Source organism: Neovison vison, chromosome 11, assembly GCF_020171115.1.
Source record: "Neovison vison isolate M4711 chromosome 11, ASM_NN_V1, whole genome shotgun sequence".
Taxonomy (NCBI): Eukaryota; Metazoa; Chordata; class Mammalia; order Carnivora; family Mustelidae; genus Neogale; species Neogale vison.
Window position 1 is genome coordinate 72,772,299 of NC_058101.1, and position 27,905 is coordinate 72,800,203.

At 37.0% G+C, this 27,905-nt stretch overlaps 1 protein-coding gene across 9 annotated transcripts in view; it reads left to right on the forward strand.

Moving 5' to 3' along the window:
* ELF2 (E74 like ETS transcription factor 2) overlaps window positions 1-25,883 on the forward strand; it is a 101,645-nt gene extending 75,762 nt beyond the window's left edge. For 2 of the 9 annotated variants that reach the window (XM_044268063.1, XM_044268072.1), the window contains 7 exons: window positions 12,519-12,632; window positions 14,286-14,459; window positions 17,244-17,282; window positions 17,647-17,733; window positions 21,898-22,090; window positions 22,960-23,307; window positions 23,642-25,883. In XM_044268063.1, coding sequence (XP_044123998.1) covers window positions 12,519-12,632; window positions 14,286-14,459; window positions 17,244-17,282; window positions 17,647-17,733; window positions 21,898-22,090; window positions 22,960-23,307; window positions 23,642-24,269 — 1,583 coding nt within the window. In that variant the 3' untranslated portion in view covers window positions 24,270-25,883. Of the gene's footprint in view, window positions 1-3,348; window positions 3,628-12,518; window positions 12,633-14,285; window positions 14,460-17,243; window positions 17,283-17,646; window positions 17,734-21,897; window positions 22,091-22,959; window positions 23,308-23,641 lie in introns of those variants that run through there. The other 7 variants (XM_044268067.1, XM_044268068.1, XM_044268064.1 and 4 more) reach the window with 7 other exon arrangements.
* The last annotated feature ends 2,022 nt before the right edge of the window (window positions 25,884-27,905 follow it).

A 27,905-nucleotide genomic window follows, 5' to 3' on the forward strand; every position in this document is an offset into this window, starting at 1 on the left:
TTTATAGTTAAGGATTGGAGAGTAGCTTACTTGCTGGTTCTAGCTCAAGGTCTTTTGTGAGGCTGTAGCCCTCTGAAGGCTTGATTAGGGCTGGAGGATCTGTCTTCTACTGGACAGACACAAGACTGTTGGCAAGATGGCATTGTTTCTTGCCTCAAGGGCCTCTCCACAGTTACTTGAGTGTACTCATGACATGGCAGTTGGCTTCCTCAGAGAGTGACCCAAAAGGAAAAGATCAAGCAGACAGTTTCTGAAGTCTTGCACCTTCACTCTTGTTTGGAGTCTTTTAAGTCCAGCCCACACTCGGGAGAAGGGTCTTGGGTTCCTTGTCTTGAAGGGAGGAATATAAAAGAATTTTCAGGGGTACCTGGGTGGCTCAGTCAGTTAAGCATCTGAATCTTGATTTCGACTCAGGTCATGATCTCAGGGATGTGAGATGGACCCTGGTATTGATCTGTGCGCTGAGTGTAGAGCCTTCCTCAGTTTCTCTCTCCCCCTCTCCCTGCTCATGTGCACTCTCTTAAAAAAAAAAAAAAAGGATTTTCAGACAAGAAAATGGATGTAAATGGAGAATAAATGGATATAAATGGAGAGTGGAGATAAAAAGGCCTTGTTACTTTGGTGCTTGGCTAGTGGTGGAGGGTAATGAATCTGGAGTCAGTGGTTGGGTTCAAATCCTGGACGTGCCTCTCATTAACTTTATGAACTTGGTCAAGAAAACTTAGATTCTACATCTATAAAATGAGCGCAGTAATAATATATAATTCATAGGAACGTAGAGAGGAATATGTGAAAAAAAGTGAACATAAAGCAGTTAGCATAGGAGCTGTTATTTCAGTAAGAGTTACCTATTTATCTTTTTCCCCCTGCTACGATATAGCAATAACTTTGATGTAGGAGATATCTTTCTGTAATCTTACTAGCAGAATATGAATTTACTCTTATATGCCATAATATGATTTGTCTACCTCCTACCCCATCTATTCTTACTGTTTTTTATTCTACTTACTAATACTTGCTTAATCTTGAAGACTTGAGAAGTGCAGATGAGTATGTGTGAAATGTGTGTGTATACACATGTATATAGTGTATGTCATATACATACATTCACATGTACTACAGGGCTTGAGTCATATTGGGGGAAGAAATAGATATTTAAATCTTAGCACGTTTATATTTTTACTATTTTACTGTGTTGTTAAAATTTTTTCGAATGCATTTTTAATGGAACAATACACTGAATGTTTTATTTCCTCAGGCTAGGCCCAGGAAATGAAACTCCTGGGTCAGAATGTATGAACCTCTTTTAGACTCTTGATATATAATGCCACACTGCTTTCCTGGAAGTTTGTACCAACTTATATTTCCAGCAGCAGCTTATCCTTACTTGCCACTTCCAATATACTTCTTTTGGTTTCTAAGAAGTATTGGTGGCTGAAATCATAGTTTCAGTGGCAAGGCAAAATTGCATTAAAGCCCAGGGAATTGTGTTTTTATGAGAACTTTAAATATATAGGAATATTTTCTAGTCTTTCTGAATTGATTTGTACACACACACACACACAATGAAGTATTAGGTAGGAATAGATACAGTTTCTCTTTTCTTGGAACTTAAAATATAAGGCTGAGGTAAATACATACAATTAAGATGTACAAAGAATAAAATACATACTGTTGACTTAAGATATATCTCAAGAAGCAAATTATAAGGTAAAAGTTACGCATCAGATCAGGCTGCAAAAGACTTGCATATTGAGAATGCCTTCTTGAGCCAAGTTAACCTGTTGCCTCCAGAAAAAAATAAGCTTCTTTTCCATTTTAAATACAGGAAAATCTACTGATTGATAGGAGTAGAAACTCAGGTTTATTATCAATTTCGGTGATCTGCCTAAAGCCAGGAGTAACTGCTGTATTCTGTATCACATCCCACCTGTAAACTGTCTCAGGTTAAGATGCTGCCTATCAATGGATGACCCTTTTTAAAAATTGACCATAGATTTAAGAAGCTACCAATCATATAGTTCTGTCTAGTAGGTGAAAGTTCACCTAATGCAAGAAAGATCCTTATTGAGTTTAAGAGGAGTTGTATTTTGGAAATGGCATATAAGTTCTTTTGGGGAGGGTGGAGATCATGGTGGCAGGGCTAGGACAAAGCTCCAGGAGAATAAATGAGTATTTAGAAGAAAGGAAAAAAAAAAAAAAAGTCATGGGCTGTGTATATGTATTCTGAAACTGCACTGACACACTGGGCAAACTTGTAAAATTGTACATTAGTATTACCACTGGAAACTTTTTTCACTTCAAGATTATCAGCACAGTTCATTCCATTCAGATCATAAGTATTATACCTTAAATTTGTAACTGCCAAATCTTTTCTGGTGTTTATTTAGCAAATACTTATTGAGCACTTACTCTGTAGAAGGCACTGTTTTTTATGTAAATTATGTGTCGAAAGAACTTTAGGGCAACGTTTTATTTCAAACCTCTTTTGGACCAGGGAAGCATTTTGTTTGTTTGTTTGTTTTAGAAGATTCATCCGAGTCATTTTATTGGTTTGATTTTCTGTGTCAATAAATTTATAGTCACTAAATGGTAATTTATCCCCCCTTTTCCCTCTTCTATTTTATTTTAACATGCACATATTTATAATAGGATTAGTTTCTGTGAAAAAGATTTTAAAAGGGAGATGACATAAATGAATGTTTGTTTCCAAACGAACAAAATAGGAATGAAAGGGTATATGAGTTTCATGACTAGCAAATGGGGGAAGGATAATCTACCAGAGGTTGGCATGTTGTTTACTAATAAATACCTGTTTAGTGTGCTCTTTAACAGTTCTGTAGTGGGGAAAAAGACGAAGTCGGCCTCTGAAAGTAGTTGGAAACTCCTTACTTTCCAAGTAAAGCTTTTAGCATATTTTGTAGGTATGCCTCTTTTTTTGTTGTTATTGGTATTCCTGTTTTAAAGTGCAGCTTTTCAAGTGGACGGGTTACATGTTGCATAAGCTTCGAAACGGCCAAAACAAGTTAAATAGCCACCTTTATTTACAGCTGTGGGACTAGGTATTAGATCTCTTCCAGGAAGAAAATTTGATTAATGGCTCTTTTCCAAAGTGGGGACAATTGCAGACTTTTCTTCCGCAGAGCGTGAAATGTGCCTCTTCCTGCCGAGGGCCCTTGTCCTAGCCGCGGCTCCCGGGGCGGTTTCCAGCCTCAGGTGTCTCCCCCGCCGTGGGCCGCGGCTGCTCTCCGGGGCGGGCGTCCGGGACTTCCTGTCTGGGCGCGGGGCGGAAGGATCGCGTTGCCAGCCGAGGCGGCCGCCGCCACCGCCGCCGCCGCCGCCCCTGCCGTTAGGTGGTGGGGTTTCTCAGCCCCGCGGCGGGAGGCGGGCCGGCCTCGGCTTCCTGTCGGAGGACGCGCAAGGATCCGGGCGTCTGAGTGTGTGCGAGTGCGTGAGTGTGTGTCGGTCGCACGGCGTGTATCTCCGGCCGCGGGTTCCGCCTCCTCCCCTGCCGCCGCTGCTCACGGTGTAAGTCAATGTGAAGCAGCAGCTCCAGCCCCGGGATAAACATGGCGACGTCTCTGCATGAGGGACCCACGAACCAGCTGGATCTGCTCATCCGGGCTGGTAAGGACGGGGGAACTTTTCTCCTGTGCATCGGTGCAGCAGGAGAGGGGGTGCACAGAAGGCGGGGTGTCTCCCCTGTGGCGGTCAGTGCAGGGGGTTCAGTGTCCACCTCAGTCACTGGGGCGGCCGGGGGAAAGGGGGGTAGTGAATGAAGTAATGGAGGCGACGAATCAGGAAGTGATCACCTTGGAGAGTAACCTGCCTCGAATCTGGCGCTGTCGCTTCAGGGTGTGTTCGGCGAGCGGCGGCGGCAGCTGCCGGGCGGAGCGCTGGCAGCCGGTGCTGGAGAGCCGAGCCGCAGTTAAGTTGGGGACTCGGGGGCGGACGAGTTGTGCGCTTCACCCCAGTTGCTGAGGAACCAGGAAGTGAGTGAGGCTGTTGTCTCTCGGCTGCGCCTGCCACGCTGTCTGGCCGGAGAGGCCGCTGCTGCCCGCGGTCGGGGGCGGCGGGCTTCTCCGGTGAACGCTCGCCACCCCCGCTCGGCTCTCCTTTCAGACTTGGTTCACAGATCCACGACTTCCGCGTGGACGAGGCAGCCCCGGGCCATGTCCGGTAGACCGATACCCGCCAAAAAAATGCTCTGCCCCTCCTCTTTACGTCCCCACCTTGTGCAGGCTCAGGAGTAACGGTTCTGGAAGGGGTCACTCAGTAATGTGGAATGGCCCGGGAGGATGTTTCTCTCGGGGGCCCGCCTCCCTTTCCTCATTTAATGGGTGGCTGTGAAGAAGTAGGTTTAATGCCCCTTCCCTCGTGGGTTGTTTTTTTAGGGGAAGAATGGGAAGGACACGGGATATATTTGGTACCCCTGACCTGGAGCCTGGGGGCATCAGAGAAGAACGTTTATTTTCGTAAATAGTGGGTGAATGTGAAGGAGTGGGGTGGGCGACAGGGAATCTTGGCCCTAGGGAAGTCTCAGCACGGAATTGCCCCCTTTTCCCCTCCCCCCCAAACCTCCCACCATAGCGGAAGCGCCTCGGAGAGGACAGAACGGTCGGGATTGACAGGCCCCTGGTTCCAATCTGCTCTCTGAGATGTTCCAAATAAGAACGTTGATTTCTGGGGGCGGGACTCTGGGCCAGCGCTGAGCCAATGAAGATTGGGCGGGAGTGAAGCTGACAATGTACGCATGGAATTGGAGGGAAGAGGAGTGTAAACACGGAAGTGGCCGCGGGGGTGGGGGATGTGCAGTGCCAATGCTGCAGCGGAAGGGCACGGACTTAAGTTACATAGAAAAAGCAGCTTTACTTAACAGCGCAATGAGGACTCTCAGTCGCTGTAGCAGTGCTAGAATATTATTTACTTACAGCACTAATAAGCATACATGTTCCCTTGCCCTGGGTTCTATTTCATACCGCCAACTGTGGGAACTGGGAGGTAGGAAATACCGAAGGGTAATGCTGTAAATGATCTAAAAGTAGTTTGATTGGTGGAACTCGGATTCGGTTCGATTGGGGAGAATCATGAACATAATGCGTATCGCTAAATTTAACAGGACTTTTAGTTGAAATAAAGTCTTGAATAATATAAGTATGTGTTGTCTGATACATGAATGACCAGACTTTTTTTTGTAAAATGTAATGTTACACGTTTCAAAAGTCCCAAAGGAAAATCAACAGTTTACTGCATGGTGACTGAAACACATTTGACAGTTATTTTCTGATAAGAGCAAGAAGTTAAGTATTAGTAAATAAGAACTTGGTTCCTTTTGTGTATGTTCAGTCTATTAATAACACAGTATGAATTAAGGAACGGAATTTTTGGTCTTTTATTACTGGTACTAACAATACCTGTAATTGTGTGGGTCGGTGATATTTTTGTGAGTGTTGAACATTTTGAAGAGTTTACAGTGATTGGAACATACCAAGAGAACGTTAGCATAGTCCCCGCAGTCAGAATTTTGAAAAATATTGTAGTTTAGAGGGCTAATTTGCCAATTGGAGGTGTTTTTTTCATAAGCTTTTGGAATTAGCGAGGCTGAATGTGACATATAGGTATTTTGCTTGGAATGGAAACCTGTAGAGAGTCTACAGTTTGAAAATACAAATTTTAGATCCCTTTGATAAAAGTTTTTTTTTTTTTTTTTAAGTTAAATGTTGTTTTCTGGTCCTAATGCATTTCTTTACTATTTACAAATCTTAACAATTGAAGTTTCCTTTATGATTATAATGTTATGTAAAGAATATATTTTACCTGTAATTGTCTCCAAATTACTTCCTCAATAATTTTCATGTAATTTGAAGCTCTCTTACAAGTCCTATTTTAGAAGGAAACTTGAGACAGGTTTGCTGATTTACCCAAAGATTACTTAGTGTGAAGTTGGGAAGGAAAGGTGGCCCACAAGATGAGGAATCATGGATCCAAGTTAATAAAAATTTAGATTGCTGCCAATTTCCAGTGATGTTGGAAGAGTAATGTTTGTGAAGTTTTTATTTGTAAAATAGAATACCTTTTTATTCCTTTGAGAGAATTATATGTTAGACATAATTCTTCCTCACAAAGATTTTACAGTCTAATTGAGACAGATGTAAATCTACTTAATATATAAATGTTAATGTAACTACAGTGATTGCTGTAATGGGTTGATGACTAGTGTATAATGTCTGATATTAATGAAAACTTCTAGAGGAGATCAGCTTTGAGTCAAATATTGTCAGCACAAGTGTTTCTAAGTGATTTTAAAGCACTTAATGGTACACTACTATATTGTTATATGTTAAGGTACTAGGTGATCTACTTTTGCTTTATTTTCTTCCTTTTGAGGCTTAACTATCAAATGTAGTTAACCAACTTCAGCTATCAGCTTCAGCTTTAGTTATCACATTTTTGCTGTCAGAGGAGTCTTAAGAATGAAATGAAATAAATAAGCTTGTTTATTAAAAATCACTTATTTCAACACACAAAGTTTTTTCGTGAAGACTTGACATATGTTGTAAAACTTTCACTTATAACGCTATTTATGAGAAAGAATTTTGATCCTTAAGTCAGGAGATGAGGATCTGCATCTCGCTGTCACTAAACTAGCTCTGTCCTAGTGACTTTACTTCTTTAAGGTTTCATTTTTTTGTAAGAGGACAAGATTGACTAGGTGATCCCTAATAACTAAGATTATAAGTAGTTCAAATAGTTAATGGAAAGTGAAGGCTTTTTTTTTTTTTCTTCTTGGGTTTTTTTTTTTTTTTCAATGCAATGTGTAAATAAATGTTTGAATTGGGAGGTTAGTATGTGCTAGCCAATGTTTGTGCCAAAATGGAATTTGAGGCCAGGTGTATATGTTGAATGACATTATGAAATAGTTTAGGATCATCTTCATATATGAAGAGATATATATGTGTGTGTGTGTGTATATATATATATATATATATATATATATATAAAACACTAATCTTACATATATAGTGAATTGTAGGAAAAACAAAGGTCTAGTTTGTAGGATCAATGAATGTTACTTTCTTAATTGTGATCTAGATTTTCTAGAAGATTTTCAATTTAAAATATTCTGCCTTCTTCTCAAGTATACTTTCCTTGACTTGTTTCTTCCTTTTTTAAGAAACTGAGAATTGAGAAATTGGAGAAATTGGGTTGAGAGATATGGTCACCAGAACTTTTTTCTACTTTAATGCCGTTATTAAATGGGAGGGAGGGAGTTTTCTGGAAATGTAGCTTAAGTATTTTCACTGATAAAACAAATCTGTCTGGTTTGTCGAAGTTCATTGTGAAATTTGAACTTGAAAATCTTATTTCCAGTTTACTGTAAATTGAAGTATCTGGTTATCAGTCTTGAAAAGATCAATATGAAAACAATTTAGGATGTGAGAAAATGAAGCGTGTGTTGAAATAAAACTGGAAGAATGGCATTCATTTTTTGTTTTTAAAGATGTGTTTATTTTAGAGAACGAGTGCAGTGAGGAGGGGCAGAGGGAGAGGAAAGGAAATTTAAGCAGACTCCGCTGAGCTCGGAGCCCAGTGGAGTCCAGGGAGGGGCGGATCTCACGACCCCTGGGATCACAACAACCTGAGTAGAAACCAAGAGTTGGAGGCTTAACTGACTATACCACCCAGCCCCCATTAAAAAAAAAAACAAACTTATTTGAATATACATTAAGAAATTACTCTTCAGAATTCACTGCAGCATTAGGACTAAAATTCAAAGAAAAACTGAGTTAAATTGTAACATCAGTATTTTAACATTCAAGCAGGATAATTCAACATAAAACAGTGGAAAAGGGTGGGCAGGAACCTGTTCCTGATAATTATTTAAACTCCTTGTGTTATCTATAGCTTAAGTGTTCAAAGGGATGCAAAGAAGTGTTTATGAAAAACTTTTAAAATCTTTTATGTGTAAGTGGACAGAATACTGTTGTACTTGGAAAAGGGAGTCATAATTTTTCATCTCTCCCTGTTTAGAAGCTAAAACTTACAGAAACAGGATAGAATTTGGGTGTTTTTATTCTGTTTGGCAATAAATTATAGTTGCAGTCCTTAAAAACTAATATCTCTGAGCTGAGGATCTGTGGAGTCCTGAGCCTCTTTCAGAGAATCTGTGAAGTCAGAATTGTTTTCATGACAATTCTAAGACATTATTTGCTTTTCAGTTTCACAAGTGTTCAGAATTTTCTAGAGGCTACATGTTTTGATACTACAACAATTTAATGAAGAAGCAAATCTGAATCTAATCACTTTCTACCATGTATTAAAAAGATTTACCAAAATGTAAAACAAAGCTACTCATTTTTTTGTTACAGAAAAGCTATTTTTCATTAAAATATTACTTAGAAGTAATTGGATTTATTACTTTAAATGAATTGATAAATATTTTAATGTTTTCTTAATTTCAGTTTAAAATAGAATATAATCTAAAAATAGGACTTAGATAATAAACAAAATCTCTTTGTCATCCTCAAATAGTTTATGAAAGTTGCTGTTGACCAGAAAAGTTTGAGAGTAGCTGTATATTTTTCAGTACCATAGGCATTAGCCATATGTGGCTGTTGAGTGGCTGAGAAACTGAATTTTTAATTTTTTAGAATTTTAATTAAACCTAAAAACTGAAGCTGTGGAAAACTTTTATATTGATTATCTGTTGAAATGACAATATTTTTTAATATACTGGGTTAAATGAAAGACAGTAATTTCAGTTTCCGCTTACTTTTTAAAATCTGGCTGTTGGAAATTTAAAAATTATAACATGGCTCATGTTATATTTTCATCAGGCAGCTTAGTGCTTTTCCCTTCTAAACTTTTAAATTGTAACTGTTGATTAGAAAGTCAAAGAGGAATAAGACAAGATGGAGTGTCCCAAAATTTTAACTTTTCCCCCTTTTTATTGTATTCATTTGTATTTTTCACTTACCTATTATGCCTTGGGGCTTTAGAAGATAAGCTGTATTAAGTCAGGTGCCTGGTTGAGTGATGATCTTGTATTATTAGTTTATGGTTTTCCTTGTAGGGACATACTACTATCATTTAAGGAAGTGTTTTCTAATTTTTTTCCATTGCTTTCAAATTAAATTGCTATTAATTTTTATTTTTGACTTTAAGAACTTTGTTATGAGCTAGATCCATTGCCAGCATTCTCTTCTGCAAAGCTGAGAGGTATGTCTCTTGTCAGACTTAATTACCAAGTTTGGTATTTTGTAACAGCTGTTGAGTGAGTCTGGAATAGTCTACCATACAAACACCAGTTGATTAGAAAGCTGGAAATGGAACAAGAAGACACTTAACCAGTAGGAAAGGAGGGCATAAGCAAATTTGAGTTTTGGCACTATGAGTAAAATTAAAATTGTTTTGAAATTTGTTTGATACATTTATTTCTTCAAAAGGGATTGAGCAGCAACACCAAGGAATAATCTTAAGTAGAAAATAATACCTGTCAGATTACTTTTCACTTCATTGTTTCTATTTTTAAAATGAGTTGCTTTTTTTTTTTTATCGAGCCATTAATTTCATACACATGTCTAGAAAGATATTAGTAAACCAAGTTTTAAGTAAGAGATAAGGAGTTTTCAGCCCTTGATTGTGGTTAATTTGCTTACTCTGGTTGTACAACACTGTTAAACTCATGTTTATCCTTAAGAATTGTGCATAATTCTAGTTTAAATTGTGTTTGAATTACTGAGCTGAACCAAGTGAATTGAAAAGTTTTCAAAAATTACAGAAACTTAGAGAAATATTTCTTAAATTTCTTTTATCAAAAACTACTTATATCAATAAGAAAAAGATGAGGGTGTTCTTTTTCAAAATGGCGAAGTATTCTTGGAAACTGATAGGTACACTGTTGTAATAATTGACCTAAGTATGCGCTCTTAGGTGTTTGTTTGCATGTGCTTGGGATTATAGTTAATAAAAATGACAAAAGTAAAATCAGTAAGCATCCAAAAAAAAAAAAAAAGAAATCAGTGCTCCACTTAAGCTGTTAGCTTACAGAATAAGTTTAAATTCTTTTATAGCTTTCTTTAGTTTTGAAATATTTTACTTCTGTTTGTTTTCGATACTACCATTTATGTTTCTAAACTATTAGTATAAGCTTCACAAAGCTAGAGATCTATTCACATTTGTCTCTCAGATTTCTAACACAGGGTCTGATATACGGTAAATGCTCAACAACCAAAAGTTGACTGTACATAGAACACAAGATCTCCTGATTGATAATTCCCAGAGAACGTATGCATTTTGGTATTCTCATCCCATGTTTAAAATATGAACTAATAAATGTTATTCTTTTTGTGTTTTGTTTTGCTCTGTAAGTGTAAAACTGTCCTGGGAAATAATATGTTGAATTTGGGAGAAAGGAGAGTTTGAGGTCAGAAATATGAGCAAGAAAAACTCTTTTAAGAAATAATTTCCACTGACATAATTAACATGAAATCAGGGTTTTATAAATATGCCTCAAGCTACATAAAAACCCAGGGCAGCAGCATTTGTAATTGTTAGGCACATTTCATTTTGTTTATAACTGAAAACATTAAAAAAAAATCGGGTAAAATTCTGTTGCTGTATGAAGTGTTTGAAGCTCTGATTTTAATATGGTAAGGTTTTTAGGGTATGTCTTAATACAATTACATAAGGAATTAGTTTACTGAGGGTAGTTTATTTATAGCATCTAAGACAGCACCTAAATTGCAACACAAGCAGACTTTAAAAGAATGAAGTTCCTAGAATAAGTTTTAAAAACCTGAGAATTTGCTTTCCAAGGTTCTTTAGTATATGTGAGTATTGTGGGGAAGCATTTTGAAAAATTACTTGAGAATGGTAATTTATTTTATACTTACTAAGTTTCTTAAAGTTGAGCTAGAAGGACTGATTGAATCCTTTGCTTCAGTGAAGCTGCAGATAAGAGTAAGCAGGGTCACCTAAAGATAGATTTACTTAGAGGTTTGGCTGCCTCTCTGGAACTGTTTAGCTTTGAGCAGATTTCCATAAATGGAAAGAGCAACTGGAGAGACCCAGTACCTTGGTTGAGAGTGTGGATGATGTGCAACAGGTGGTAAAACAGTCTCTGGATTTTTTTTTTTTTTTAATTGCTCTCCAAAAGGCTAAGGCTTTAGCATTTGGTAAATTTTGAGATTAAGTGATTTTTTGTTTCATTTAAAAGTTTCCTGGAAACGGTTTTAAAAGATTCGTGTCTTTAATGTGTAGAACTTGTGAATTTGTAATATAGCTTACGGAATTTATACAAATACTTCCTTCCTTTTAATCTTTTTTAGAGGACATTTTGAGAAAAATCTATCCAATTAGAAACTTACATATTCATGTTTCAGAACTAAGTAGAATGTTCAATATTTTTTAAGTCAGGGTGTGAAATTAATATATCATTAATATGTTTGTACTTAATTGGCCAATTTCCCTGTAAGGTCTGTGGGTTGTTCTCAGCTTTAATATATAAAAGAAATACTTGCATACCTCTTGTATTAAAAATCTATATTACAAATTATAGCAGATATAAAGATGAATTAAAGATAGTTCCCCCTGACCTCAGGGAACGTATAATCTTACAGGGGTGATAAGAAATTAGCATGATTTAGAATTCTTACCTATATGCCAGGCATTGTACATGTTTTTTTATGGGTATCTCCTCACTTAATTCTCACAACTATAGGAGGTAAGTAATTTACCTGTTTTGTGAAAGAGGAAATCAGTTTCCTCACAAAGAAATTAAATTGCTGGTTTAGGGTAACATTATAAGTAGCAGAGACTAGGACCCAAGCTGTTGGACTTGAAAAGCCAAACGATTGCTGTATATTTTATTGTTTCACAAGTAATTCAAGCAACAAATCATAAAGTAAGTGCTAAAAGAGAGTTACAGAAGGTGGCAGAATTAGAAGAGGCTTCATGAAAAAACAAACATAAGAACTTTAAAAACAAATTTCTTGGGTAAAATGCAGAAAAGTTTCGTGAAGTCTTGAAGAGACAAGTTTATTGGGAAGAGAGTTCCCAAGTGTCTGGTGCTATGCACTCACATAGGAGAGTGTAAGAATCAAACTAATTCATTAAACTAACTTGGAAGTACATGTTTCTGACTGTGATTCTGCAAGGTATAGATTTCAGTAGCTTTATATCACAATACATAATGGACCTCCTAGGACTGTTAATCTACAACCATCCTCCCCCCACCCCACCTCCAAGTTCGTTTAGTTCTAAAATTGATACAGGGTTCAAATTTCAAGGGTCTTTGTTTTCCTTTGGATTAAGATTAAGAAATTTCTCAGTAATTTCTGATCATTCTCAGTTGCTTTATAATCAACATTCGTTTTGCAAAGAGTAGATACTAGATCATTTTTTAAACTATTTCTGTAAATAAATTATATGGACGAATACTAGAGTTATTCATGAGTTAATTTATTTAGTAATGTATTCTGTGCATTTTTAATTGAGTAAACTTATTTTTCCCCCAGTGGAAGCATCAGTTCATAGCAGTAATGCACACTGTACAGATAAGACAATTGAAGCTGCTGAAGCCCTGCTTCATATGGAATCTCCTACCTGCTTAAGGGATTCAAGAAGTCCCGGTATGTGAATTGTTCTTAATAACAAGCATGTCACATCACTTCACATATCTAAAATGGGGTTCTTCTTAAATACATGGGAATTATTGTTCTCAGGGTTTATTATGCATGAATACTGGTGACAGTAGTACTTAGTTCCCTAGTCTTACATACTTTTTTATAATAAATGATACAGAAAATACCCACTATAGACAGATAAATGTTTGTTAAATTGCTGTTTATATTGTTATGTCTTATTTCCTTAACTGTGGGTAAATTATAAACCTTTGTAGTCCTTAAGGGACTTAAGGAACCTAAAGGGAATGGCAGATGGGGTGGAGGGATTTGCCTCCCATGACTACTTTCTGGCCTTTATTTAGTGATAAATAGGCAGTAGCTCCAGAGAACCTTCCATGGCGGAGAGAGGAGATAGCTTCTACCATTTCCTCATACTCCTTAAGGCTGGGAGTTTCCTTTTCTTTTGTCCCCCCCCCCTTTTTTTTCCCCTCATTAAGACTGCCTTTGACAGTCATTGTCCTCTAATTAATGTCCAAGTGTTAATTTGACTTAATAATATTGGCCCTTCTTATTATAGGGATTTATAAATACCAAGAGCAACTATACTTTTTGTTTTGCAACTGTACTTTTTTTTTTTTTTTAAAGATTTTATTTATTTATTTGACAGGCAGAGATTACAAGTAGGCTGAGAGAGGCAGGCAGAGAGAGAGGAGGAAGCAGGCTCCCTGCTTAGCAGAGAGCCTGGGCTTGATCCCAGGACCCTGGGATCATGACCTGAGCCGAAGGCAGAGGCTTTAACCCACTGAGCACAGGTGCCCCGCAACTGTACTTTTTAATTAGAATAGGAATCCCATGTATTATTCAGGGATGTGATAAGAAAATTAGGGCATATTGGTCAATGTATTAATCTACAACAGTGTTATTAGCCTGTCTCTTAATTGAAATAGAAATATGTCATATTCTGATTATTCATGCATATTAGAAGGAAGCTGGAGCACCATTATTGTATGTAATAGAATACCAAATGGCAGTTTCTGTATACTGCTTTCGAGACCCAAAACATCAGGACTGTTACATTAAGTAAAATTTTAAATATTGGAAGATGAGATTCAGTGGGCTCTAATGAGCAGGTTTTCCTTTTCTACATATTTTGAAATGATCTATAGGTGCTTTCTTTTCACTGAAGACACACATTTATTAAATGTGATTTTTATTGTGTTAATGTGTTAAATGTTTTAAATTTTATAACATGTGGATATATTATCTAGTTAGAGAATAATGCTGGGTATCAGGAAGGAAAGTAACTACTAAAGAACTCACTATGACTCTGATATCTTATTTTCAAATGTTTTCCCAATTGTCAAAATAATTCAAAGTCTTCTATAGTGAGCTTCAAAGTACTTAAAAATATGAAGAAGGGAGGTGATTCCTCATAATCCCCACATGGATTACAGGATTAACTTCCTTCAAGCTGATTTTCTTTGCATTTATTTCCTTACATACTTTAGATTGTATTGCATATTCAGCAAATTAACTTTAGGCTCTTACCCTGCTCTGATAAATTGTTAAGAAACCTCACCTCTACTAAATATTGAATTGTCCGCATGAAGAAGTATTGATGGGGGTGGGAAATTTTAATTTTTTGACTTTTTTTTATAGTGGAAGTGTTTGTCCCTCCTTGTGTATCAACTCCAGAATTTATCCATGCTGCTATGAGGCCAGATGTCATTACAGAAACTGTAGTGGAGGTGTCAACTGAAGAATCGGAACCAATGGATACCTCTCCTATTCCGACATCACCAGATAGCCATGAACCAATGAAAAAGAAAAAAGGTAGAATATATTTATAAATTTATGGAAAAGTGGGTGAAATTTTTTCTGGTTATTTTTTTTTCCCCGTCAAGGGATATAGGAAAATACATGCTGTAGATTTATGATTGATGTTATCTTTACCTAGGTATTCTCAAAGAATCAACAAACTGAGATTTTAGTTTTGTGTTAACATGTTCATACTGTAGCTAGTGTTTGCGCTCTAAAGAAAGTTGCCTGGAAATGGAATTAAAATAAATGTTGGACAAGCAGAAGGAAGGTCAGAGAGATTCACTGCTTGTCTGTCTGCTTTCGGATCTTTTTAGGTACTTGGTTATTTTTTTAAAAACCTTTATTTTTTTATTTTCTCTATTTTTAATCTTATCTTCCCACTCTTTTATGGGCATTAAAATAAAAAGCCCAATATTATTTTCTTCTTATATCTTCTGTCTTAAAACACCAGTATTGCCAATAGGGACTTTTAAGTGGAATAAACTCACTAGTGGGTAAAGAGCATTTCCACTTACTATTTATTTGACTCCTGCTGAAACTTCTCACTCCTGATGGGTGAGGCTCCACATACCTCTGACATCCCTAGAAGAGGGGCAGGAAGTGGGTCCTTTTCCTGTTTGAATCAGAGGTAAAACTTGAAAGAAATTAAATTCTTTATAAATGGTACTCCTCTAATTTCACTTTCTTCTATATCTTTTTCTTCACATTTTACAGTAGGAAAAGCAAAAATAAGAAAACTTGTGTTAGAAATAATGGTATTTTCTTTCATTTATTAAAGGTATTTCAGATTGCTGTGATGTTGGTGTGTCTGTACTTATTATTGTGAGGGACACAGTGAAGAATAAGATTGAGTTCCTTCCTCATGTAATAGATTACATGTATCTTGTGAGAGGTATGATTGAAAGAATAGAAGGAAGAATTACTTCCTGCTGTTTAAATGTTTAAAGACAAAAGGCATACATATAAGTAGCCCTGATTACCCACTTCCCCACTGTAACCTTTGACTGGATTAATTGATAGGAGCTATTACAAAACACAAATTTTTTAGATTTATTTTTTAAGGAAGAGGGAGAGCACACACACGTGCACATGTGCACACGAGCAGGGGGTGGGGGCAGAGGGAGAGGGAGAAAGAACCTTTTTTTTTTTTTTTTAAGATTTTATTTATTTATTTGACAGAGATCACAAGTAGGCAGAGAGGCAGGCAGAGAGGGAAATAGGGTGAAGCAGGCTCCGTCTTGAGCAGAGAGCCCAATGTGGGGCTTGATCCCAGGACCCTGAGATCATGACCTGAGCGGAAGGCAGAGGCTTAACCCACTGAGCCACGCAGACACCCAGAAAGAGAGAATCTTTTTTTTTTTTTAAGATTTTATTTATTTATTTGACAGATCACAAGTAGACAGAGAGGCAGGCAGAGAGAGGGGTGGAAGCAGGCTCCCTGTGGAGCAGAGAGCCCGACATGGGGCTCGATCCCAGGATCTGAGATCATGACCCAAGCCGAAGGCAGGGACTTTAACCCACTGAGTCACCCAGGTGCCCCAGAAAAAGAATCTTAAGCAGACTCTGTGCCCCAATGCAGGGCTCAGTCTCATGATCCCGAGATCAAGACCGTGGCCGAAATCAGGAGTCAGACACTTAACCAAATGACCCATCGATGTGCCCCAAGAAATTTTTAGATCTGAAAGAAGAGGGAAAAAACCATGAAAAGCAGATGAATAGGTTCATCTGCCTATGGGATGTTGGTATGATAGAAACCAGAAAATTGCCAATTTAATATTAATTTTATATATTTGAGAATAGATTATCTTAATGGCCATTTAAAAATTATATATAATGTATATGTAAATATATATGCTTAAGTTCATTTGGAACATACAAAATTAGGTAGGTTATTTTTGAATAGCAGAGCCTTCTTTTTATTTCCAGAGCTTCTAACATACTAGTGGTTGTTGTGAATCTGCAAGAGAAGGTAACATGCAGTGTTCTAAAAGTAAACTTGACTGTAGAACGTTGTTTACTACTTATAAATAAACTATTTCTTAAGTACAATTTGGGAAGTACTGCTTTATATAAAAATAAGCCTTTTGGACTAACATTTCTATGAGGGGAGTTTTTTGTTTTTGTTTTTTTCATTTGTATTCTTAGTATTACTTAAATTGAGAAATTAATCTCTGTTCTAATAAGGAAACCAGCGAACTTTCCCTTTTAATTTTTGCCAGAGCACCCACACATCTTATTGATTAGTTACCATAATGAAATCCTGGAATATAATGGCTGTGTATTTTGAAATAAAACGCTTTGATTTTTAGGTCTTTATTTAGCTCTAAATAATCCTTGCTAATGAAGACCAGAGTGACATTAGAAACCCCAGATGTATGATAGTCACCAGATAAGTAATAATGTATTTAATCTGCAAATTATAATATACTTGACTATTCCTAGCCTTTCTGGAGGCTTCACCTCATCTGCCAGCATTCTTTTATCAGTGCTGAGGATTGAAAACAACGCATTTCAGCCTTATACCTTCTTTAGTATTAGTATTGGTTTTCTGTTCATTGTGGATGCTAAGTCTTTCTGGGAGAGCCCTTTTGGTAGAAGTGAAGAGAAGCAAAAGGAAGGGCACACTTTTTAGACATATAAAATAGTTAATTAATTGAAAGATTTTCTTTTATCCTTATAATGTACCTGCACGTTGAAGTGGGGGAATTTGAACACTTATGCCTAAATTCTGGTGAATGGACTGGCTTAGAGCAGTAGTGTGTTTAAAATAATATCTCTTACTTTTCCTCATTTGAGCTCAAAGGGCTTCGCAGATAATCAGATCCTCCGCAATAGGTAGGTAAAGTTTTTTCTAACAATCTTGTAGAACAGAAAAAAAGTTTGTACTAGACTTTGTTTCCATTGCTGCATTGTTGGAAGAGGTTAGCAAATTGAGGCTCTGACCAAGTAAATAATAGGTTGGGTAGTACCTGACTTGCTCTATACACTGAAATTGCTGCCAACTAACTGCTGTAATTTAAAATTGCAGAAGTGCTTTAATGCTCCTTTTCAGTGCAACTTTCTATATACACTGAGTGTATTAATCCACAAATTAGTGTCCAGTTTCATGATTAAATATGTTATCAAAGAGTCTGCTAATCATGCTTCTGGTATTTTTTTCCCATTTTCAATGTACGGTTTCAATCTTTTTTTTTTTCAGTTGGCCGTAAACCAAAGACCCAGCAATCACCAATTTCCAATGGGTCTCCTGAGTTAGGTATAAAGAAGAAGCCCAGAGAAGGAAAAGGTAATTTGGGGAGGGCTGTTTGGGAGGTGAGATGACTCCCCCTGCCCCTTCGTGGACATTTTTGCATTTGTAAGAAAATGATTTCTAGTACTCCTACAGATGGAAGTACTGTCTTTGGTAATAGGCCTCAATCAGGGGTATCTGAGCGTTGCCTGGGGAGCTTTTTCCTAGTTCCTACCCACTGAGATTCTGTAGCCATAGATACACTATAGGGGTGTAAAAGGCGGTAGGCATTTGTGTTTGGAAAGGTCATCTGAAGTGCATTCTGATGCACAGCCTTCTTAAGAGCCATTGTTCCTAGGGGAGGTCTCTATGTGTAAGAGCACTCATCCTAGAGCCGCTCAGAATTGAAGGGGTTGGGTTTATAACTAAGACTTACTTCTGATACATAATTTCTTAACTGATAGAAGCAAGAACTCTTAAGGCAAGCTGAACTTTATTTCCTAATCAACCAATTCCAGTCATGTCAGGAATTAGAACAAAAACATAATTTTGCTTTAGAATTTGTATACTTGCCTTAAAAACAAAAATTAATGATAAGCCTCCTACATTCTGCACTCTGGTTGGATGATTTCAGGTAATATTTTAGTAATGGTTTTAGGTGTGTTCTGATAATCTGTAACCAGAATTTTATCACTTTCATGAATGTTTTCAGACCAATATTTAATAGTTGGATCCATTTTGGAATAATATATTCCCAAAACTTCAACAGGTGGTCTTCACATCTAATTTTAAATAAAGCAAAAATGAAATCTTTAGTAAAAAAAGAATATTTTTCTCCAATAAGGCTACCAACAAATTTGGACCAAAAAATTCAGTAACATTGAATCGTTACTTACTCAGAAACTGAGAAATTGAATTTGGGGCAGATATAGGATACTTCTCTTCTTTGTCTTTGGTCATTTTACATTTCTAACATCTTAGGTTTTGTCTTTTATGTTGAAAACTTTAAAACCGGGGCGCCTGGGTGGCACAGTTGGTTAAGTGTTTAGCTCAAGTTGTGATCTCAGGGTTCTGGGATGGAGTCCCACATTGGGTTCCCTGCTCAGCAGGGAATCTGCTTCTCCCTCTCCCTCTGTTGCTCCCTCCCCCACTTGTGCTCTCTCTTGGTATCTTTAATAAGTAAATGAAATCTTTAAAAAATTTTTTTAAAAACTTTAAAACTTATATAATAGTAAATATTAAAAAGTTAAACCATAAATATACAATTATAACTTTTTTTAAATAATTCCCATCATCAGTGGTCTCTTGTACTCAAAGATCTGATACTTAACACTGGAGGAAAAACTTTGTGATGACTGTTTTTGCGAGTCAAAATCACCTTTTATTAAAGTTTCAGTCTTTTATTGTCAAACTTGAGGCAACATGTTGAATTGTGAAGATTAAAAATCCAGTTGGGAGCATCTGACTGCCTTAGTTGGGAGAGCCTCTGAATCTTGATCATGAGGCTGTAAGTTCAAGTCCCACATTGGATGTAGGAAGTACTTTAAAATCTTAAAAAAAAAAAAAGCAGTGTTTCTTCTATAAAATAGCACTCTAAATGCTGATGTCTATTATATGCTTAGTGAACTACCTTATCTAGTAAAGAAGGCTTCCCTTTCTGAATGTTTTCCTTAAAGTGAGGTATAAAACTTTCAGTTTAACTTGAGGATGGGAACTGGGGTGGAGTGAACACCCAAAGACAACCCGAGGAATGTTGAGTCTCATTCCACAAACACGGATGCTTTCAAATCCCTATTATATATGTTTAAGGCATTGTTTTTGTTACTCAGAAGTTTCTTCCAGAATAAGCTCACTTTTACTATGTCCACCCATAGGGCTTGATAATCTTTTGATCACAGAAATGTCCCAATTAAACATCTTAATGTAGTTGAAAGTTACATAATGGTTTAATAGTAAGAGTTTTTACAAAATACTGATGCTGATGCAGTGGGATTTCAGAGATGCAGACAGAACATTGTAAAGTTGAAGGTTCATCTTCTTAGGTCAAGACGAGATGCACACTGGTCTCAACTATGGCTTAGTAAATTTGTTGAATTTTTCAGAGAATTCAGAATGAAAATGAAATGCCTGAGGAAGAGCTTCAGCATTTAGACTCAGTAGCAGTAGCTTAGTTCGGAAGCTTCCTACTCTTAGAGGTCCTTCTCACAAAGCCTGTAATTTGGATCTAGATTTGATGATAGTAAAGAGATAGTGAGCAGGAGCCTAGAGATGACCTGGTGACTCAGTGGTGGTGTATATATTCTAATTTTCTCCTTCTCAGGATTCTTTTCTCTTCTTTCATCAGTTTAAGAGTCTCTGGCCCTAGAGGCTTTATACAAAGGGAATCAAAGGAAAACAGCATTGTGAAAATTTCAGCCTGATCTCCCCATAACCACTGTCCACTACTTGCCCATCTTCCACTCTCCAAAGGGAATGAAAAGAGTCATGCTTTCTCTTTTTGGGATGAAGTTCCTTATCTGAATCCTAGATTTGCTCTTTTCCTCTATGTAAATCTTAGTCATCTTCCAAGTTTTCCCGTTTTAGCAATCCATTGTTTTTATTCCTGAAATCCCATTTTCTGTCATTCATTTGGAATATAATTATGCATTGCCTTGTGATATGTCGTTTCACAAACTATTACTTCTTTTTTGTATTGTTAACTTGTCATTAACTTTTCTTTTCCCTTCCCAACTAAATTGTAAATTCCTTGAAGCAGGTACCAAGTTTTAAATGCTCTTCTGTATCCTCTACAACACTTAAGGAGCAGTAGTGTATGATGAATAAATGTGTTATTCTGCAGAAATAGCTCATTTTCAAATTTTGCTAGTCATGTCATCATATATGTTATATATAGTTAGCATTTGATGAATACTGGACTAGTTAGAGGAATTTCCATGTTACTTTTTAGTGTTTCTATGTAAGGAGTTGGTATTTTAAGACTGAAGACAAATGTATTTACTCAACTGTTCATATATAATGAAACCCTAATACATAGCTTATCTTCACGATATTGGGTATGGTCAGAAGGAGATTAAGAATTTAAAAAAACAAAACAAAACCTGTTTTTAGAGGAAAGTAGGTCTCATTGATCATCAAATCCAAACTGACTAGTAGATGTCCAGAAGATAAGGAAGAGATAATGTTTAAAGGGTCATGGGTAATTTGTACTTTATAAGACATGTACTTCAGAGTTCCTGCATAAAGGTGAATCAAAGGAAATATATCAAAGAAAAACATGTTTCGGGGTGCCTGGCAGTCTCATTCAGTGGCGCATACAACTCTTGATCTCGGGGTTGTGGGTTCCAGCCCTGTGTTGGGTGTGGAGTTTACGTAGAAAAATAAAATCTTAAAAATTTTGCACATTTTACTCTGTATTGCTTGCCTTTTCAACAATTAAGTGCCTCTTGATGAATTTTGATCATAGAATTGGGGCTTATCATATAATAAACATACTGGTGCAAATAAATTTATTCGTGGTTTAGATCTATGTAATTAATACACTGGGTTCTGTTTAATTCAGACTCACTTAGTACTATGCATTATGCCTTCGCTTTGCCTCTACTGAACTCAAAATTTAGGATAGGGTGATGTTATAATGAAATGCAGTGTATCTAGAACTTACTAGGCAACACAGTTTGACAGTGTATAAATGATTACTCATATAGTCAAGTACTTAGTGACAGACTCTTAGGACATTTTACAGTAGTTACTGAATTTTTGTCCAGGATAATTATTTGCTTTTTTTTTTTTTTAAGATTTTATTTATTTTATTTGACAGAGAGAGAGATCACAAGTAGGCAGAGAGGCAGGCAGAAACAGAGGGGGAAGCATGCTCCCTGCTGAGCAGAGAGCCCGATGCGGGACTCGATCCCAGGACACTGAGATCATGACCTGAGCCGAAGGCAGCGGCTTAATCCACTGAGCCACCCAGGCGCCCCAGTATTTGCCTTTTTTGATCAAGGGTGTGAGTGAAGACAGAGGCAGAGAGGGAGAGGGAAAGAGAGAGAATCTTAAGCAGACTCCATGCCTTACGTTGGGCTTGATCTTATGACCTTGAGCAGAAAACAAGAGTTGGACACTTAATTGGCTGAGCCACTGAAGTGCCCCTAAATATTTGCTTTTAATTATGTATTTAATTATATCAATGAATTTTTAATCGATGTCTTACTATTTTTTTCAAAGGAAACACAACCTACTTGTGGGAGTTTCTTTTAGATCTACTTCAAGATAAAAATACTTGTCCTCGGTATATTAAGTGGACTCAGAGAGAAAAAGGCATATTCAAGCTTGTGGATTCAAAGGCTGTCTCTAAACTTTGGGGAAAGCATAAGAACAAGCCAGATATGAACTATGAAACTATGGGACGAGCTCTGAGGTAGGAACACAAGAGAATGAATTATTGAATAAAACCTGTATACCTCTGTATTGTCTATTAGTTGTTTAAAGAGAAACTCTAAACCCCCCCTTTTATAAGTTTTAATTTGGTGGGATATTCTAGAGGAGTTTCTTAGGTTTGGAGGTAGATGGAGAGAAAGATTTTGGTTTCGATGTCTGAAATTTCAGCAGCTCCAAGGTCATCACTGGAAACCCATTTTTGCAGAAAAATGTGCTTTTGCACTTGGGACTATTCCTTAATAAGTTGAAGACCTTTAAGGAAATTAAGCCCAAATGAAATACAGTTTCTAATACAGGTTTTTAGTTCCTATGAATTTATTATAATGGATTTATCTTAATATGAAGTTTTCTCTTAAGTTTAGTCATTTGAGAAACCTACAAAACTTTGCAATGTACATGGCTTTTTCTCATTAGCAGTGTTCGTAAATGGACACATAGTTTTTATGACAGTATTCATGTGTCCCACAGATTTCTCTCTACTAAGCACCGTTTAAGTAATTTTTCCACATACCGTCAGATTGTTTTTATAACCTGTGTAAATCACAGTTGAATTTTTACTGATGCCATAAGATACAGTAAAATATTTGGTATTAGGTTGAATTACTTCCTTTAAGAAAGAGAACTTGTAGCTATTTTAGAAACCCAAAGGTTAAAGGACCTGTGACACCAGATTCCAATTTCATTCTTATCCAAATTCTTAGCCTTTTAAATAGTCTCCAGCCAGTAAGAGCTCCTCTCCTCTCTAACAGGAATAAGTGAATGTTTCTGTTAGTATCCATTCAACATAGTGTTTTTGGGGGGCAAAAAAATGTAATATAATTGATTCATTTAGTACTGTTTCCATTACAGATACTATTACCAAAGGGGTATTCTTGCAAAGGTTGAAGGACAGAGGCTTGTATATCAGTTCAAGTATATGCCCAAAAACATAGTAGTCATAGATGACGACAAAAGTGAAACTTGTAATGAAGATTTAGCAGCAGCTACTGATGAAAAATCATTAGAACGAGTGTCACTGTCTGCAGAGAGTCTCCTGAAAGCAGCAACCTCTGTTCGTGGTGGAAAAACCTCATCTCTGAACTGCTCCAGGACAGAGAAGGGTGTAGCTAGAGTTGTGAACATCACCTCCCCTGGTCATGATACTCCATCCAGGTCTCCTACTACTACCACATCTGTGTCAGCAACAGCAGCTCCAAGGTCAGTGAATGAAACCATGTCCCTTTTTTAACGTTAGCAGCCTAAGAATCCACCGTCCTCAAGACTCCGAAAAGTGCTTGATCTTTTAAGTCTATTTTCTTGTTAAAGTAGAGGTCTCAACTAACCTGAATTGTTTTCTTATGGTTTTATAGATGGAACTTAATGTGGGCATGTTTTAAAAATATATTTTGTGGTATTTCATATTCTAAACCATCAGTATACCTGTAAAATTTGGGAGCATTAGTTTTATACATTATAGGTTTGCATTCATCCTTTTGTCTAAGAAACCTATTGTCTAACTTGACATTCAATCAATTTTTTTTGAATCTACTAGGACAGTTCGTGTGGCAATGCAAGTACCTGTTGTAATGACATCGTTGGGTCAGAAAATCTCGACTGTGGCAGTTCAGTCAGTTAATGCAGGTGCACCGTTAATAACCAGCACTAGTCCAACAACGGCAACCTCTCCAAAGGTAGTTATTCAGACAATCCCTACTGTGATGCCAGCCTCTTCTGAAAATGGAGACAAAATCACCATGCAGCCTGCCAAAATTATTACCATCCCAGCTACACAACTTGCACAGTGTCAACTGCAGACAAAGTCCAATCTGACTGGATCAGGAAGCATTAACATTGTTGGAACCCCGCTGGCTGTGAGAGCACTTACCCCCGTTTCTATAGCCCACGGTACACCTGTAATGAGACTATCAGTGCCTACTCAGCAGGCGTCTGGCCAGACTCCTCCGCGAGTTATCAGTGCGGTCATAAAAGGGCCAGAGGTAAAATCAGAAGCAGTGGCAAAAAAGCAGGAACACGACGTGAAAACTTTGCAGCTGGTACAAGAAGAAAAGCCAGCAGATGGCAATAAGACAGTGACCCATGTAGTGGTTGTCAGCGCGCCTTCAGCTATTGCCCTTCCCGTAACTATGAAAACGGAAGGACTAGTGACATGTGAGAAATAAGACAGCAGCTCTACTAGGGACTTTAGACGCAATGTTAGTGATAGTACTAACATAAATATTTGCAAGGGAGGTCATCAAGCAAAGTCAAAAGACTTTAAAACCTTTTTAAAGCATATAAGAAAACAATCAGACTTACTGGAAATAAATTACCTATCCCATGTTTCAGTGGGAAATGAACTACGTACGGAGATGCTGACAGAAAACTGCCTCTTACAGTAGGAAACAACTGAACCCGTCAGTAAGGAAAAGGATTGAAAGGGACCAAGCAACTCACTACAATATCAAGTTACACTAAGACTTGGAACACTAACATTCTGTAAGAGGTTCTATAGTTTTCAGTGGGGAGGGGTTGGGATGGGTGATCTCATTGTTACATATAGCAATTTTTGATGCATTTTATATGCATACCAGCAATTATTACTGTGTTCACACAGAACTCACTTAACTGGTGCTATGTGAAGACTGCTAATATAGGTATTTTAGAATGTGAATTGAAAATGGATCCAAAAGCTTTTCAGAAAGAGGATAGCAAAAAAGATCTAGTGCGATTTTTTTTTTTATATCATATAGCTTAAGCTGATTTAAAACAAAGGCCTTAGACTAATTTTCAGTTTTCTTTATTGAAATAAGCTAATGGCTTGTTTGTGTAAAGCTTTTTTATTAAAAAAGAAATTTTAAAAATCTTGTACCTAGCACAGTATTGTTATAGAATTTACATGTAACATTTTATATGGTAGTTTAAGTCTGTCAGTTTCTTAATTGTGGACAAATTAACAGTTGGCTCTGGCCTTCTGCTGTATCCTGCCTGTGTCACTCACTTAGCCCTGGCGTCTGTGCAGACATAGCAGTTTCAGTTCTCCTGTCACTTCAAAGTTCAGGCTCAGCATGAATTTTTGTCAGGTAGCTCTGATACCTGGTGTTTTTGTTTGTTTGTTTGTTTTCTTCCTTCCTTCTTTTTTTTTTTTTTTTTTTTTAGTTGAAGTTTAAGAGGGAAAGTACCAGTGTTCAGATTTGAACTATAATAGTTTGTATATTCAACATTTGAAGTATATTCTATTTTGTTGTACTCTTGTTTCAAAGTGTATTCAAGTAGGTTTTCTGAAATATAGAAATGAAATTTATGTTGTGTTTTGGTCTCTGGTGATATTTATAACAATATTCAAAAGCTAGTATAGAGACACAGTTTTAGTTAAGTATAGAAGTCTTATTTCTCCTTCCCAATACTGTGTAAAGAACTTTTCCTTCTGTTTGTTCCATTACATTAATATTTGGCAGATATCTGCATGTTGCCACTTATTTTCTAATTACTATCATGAACTATAATGTTCTACTTACCATGAGTTTATTATTTTAATTTTGGCCACACTTGTATCTGTATTTCAAATCAAACCAATTATTTCTCAAACAGACCTTTTGAGGGTTAAGAAGATCAAGTAATACTCTAGCCCTTTTACAAATTAGGAAATGGAGGTACCAGAGGGATTACAAGAAATTTCCTAATTTCACACCAAATTAGGTCCTGTGACCCTACATCTTAATGCTCTTTCGACTACAAAGAAAAGTTGTCTATTTTTACATCTTTTAGAAATTTAAATAAACTGATACTTAATGTTTTGTGGCCTTCAGTTGTGCATTCAATCAGATACTACTTAGGTCGACAGATTTTTAGAACAGCACCCTTGGTAATTGTTTATCTTTTCCATAAACATAACCTGATGATGGTACTTTTTAATAAAAGCTCAAAGAAAACTCACTTGATTCTTACCCCATTTGGGAGTTAAGCTCAAATTCTACTACTCTTAAGACATTTCCTAAATATTTCAGTTTTCTTTGGCACTGAATTGTATTGTCTTTTTTTTTGCACAATAGTTTCCTTTCTTTAGTCTAATTCCATGGTATTTTTGGAGAGCAAAGAATATATAGCTTATTCCATACCTACACCTTTCCCCAAATGCTGAACTTACTGGACACTCAGACATGTGTTGGTTTTGGTAACATACTTGCTAAGAATCTAAGTCATATCCTATGGAGGACAGCTAAAGCAACTTAAATTTTGAGTAAATAATCCCCCCCCCCCGCCACTACATTATTAGTTGGTTCTAACTGGGTTAAGTCAGACCTTCCTAGCTTGCTCCACCACTCTACATAGACATTTCTGTCTCTTTCAGAATAACTATACCTAAGGTCTAGATTTGGAAACATGTACATAGTATATATACCAGATCAGTGTTTTGCTGATTAAAATTATCAGTGGTATGGCTTTTTAATCTCAATCCCTTAAATCTGTAATCCACTAAGAAGAACCTTCTAACAAGGGCTTGATGCCCCTATGTAGTCCAGCCTTACTAGGGCTTTTGAACAATAATTAGCAGTTTGTCCATTTATTCTTTAGGTCTTCTTCCAGCAACAATTCCAGCTGTACTCCCTGCTTAACCAAATGACCAGTAAACCTCTTTTTTATAGAGAACATGGAGGTCCAGAGCTGTACTCCCTCCATTTCTGGACCCTTTGCTTTAAGAGCATCTACTTACTGTGGCAGCCATCCTTACCCATCTGTTTCAGGAAGGAGGCAGGTGTGTCTTCCTCCTGTACTCTGCCTTCTTTTCATACCTGCTTGTTCTCCTTGTTCCAACAAGTTTTACAGTCTATTGCTCTCTTTGGTAGCTGAATTCTGGCTTAAAAGAAACCGTTCTCATTGAGGTCCAACAGTCCAGTAGTAAAATCAGACACTTCATTTTTTCATGTGATCTTGTGCCTCAGCCTACTTAAAGATTCTTTGGTTTCCCATGACATCCTTCTGGTTTACTTCCTGCCTGACCAGTCTTAGTCTGCTTTGCTCTCCTTCAGCTTCCCGTTTAATGTTAATACTTAGCAAGATTCTGTCTATGGGTCTCTGACGAATTAATATGTTAAGATTTAGAATCAGTGCCTGGCACTCTGTTAAGTGTTTACCATCAGGATTTCACTTCAACTTTTAATGGATACATAATTTCATCCATGCCTTTGGTTTTTACTACCAAATGCCTGGAGTTTTAATACTCAGATGGTTTTATCTAATTGCGTATAAATTCCTGATTTCCTCTTTCATGTCCAGTTAAACTCTGTTCTAAAATCTGTTCTCCTTAGCTCAGTAAATGCCATTACCAGCAGTCCAATACTCATGCCAGAAGAAATCATTCTAGACATCTTACTTCCTACCTCCAGTCATTCACCAAATCCCATTGATGTTACCTTTTAAGTAGCTTCCTTTACCATTTTCCCAACCTTTACTTCTGCTTGTCACACCAAGCCTATCTCTGCTCTTTATTTCTCATGCTGTAAGGTGAGAGCATTTAAAATGTAGATTTCATCACTCCCTTGGAATTGCTTTAAATACTTCAATGGTAGGGTGCCTGGGTGGCTCAGTCGATTCAGCATCTGCCTTCTGCCAGGTCATGGGATCCCAGGGGCCTGGGACTGAGTCCAGCATCGGGCTCCCTGCTCAGGCAATGCTCCTTTTTTCTCTCCCTCTGCCTACTCCCCTTGCTTGTGCTCTCTCAAATAAATAAAATCTTTTCAAAATAAATTCTTCAATGGCATCTCTTACTAAAAACATTAAAAGTTCAGAGTATAACATTTAAGTCCATTGATCTGGAC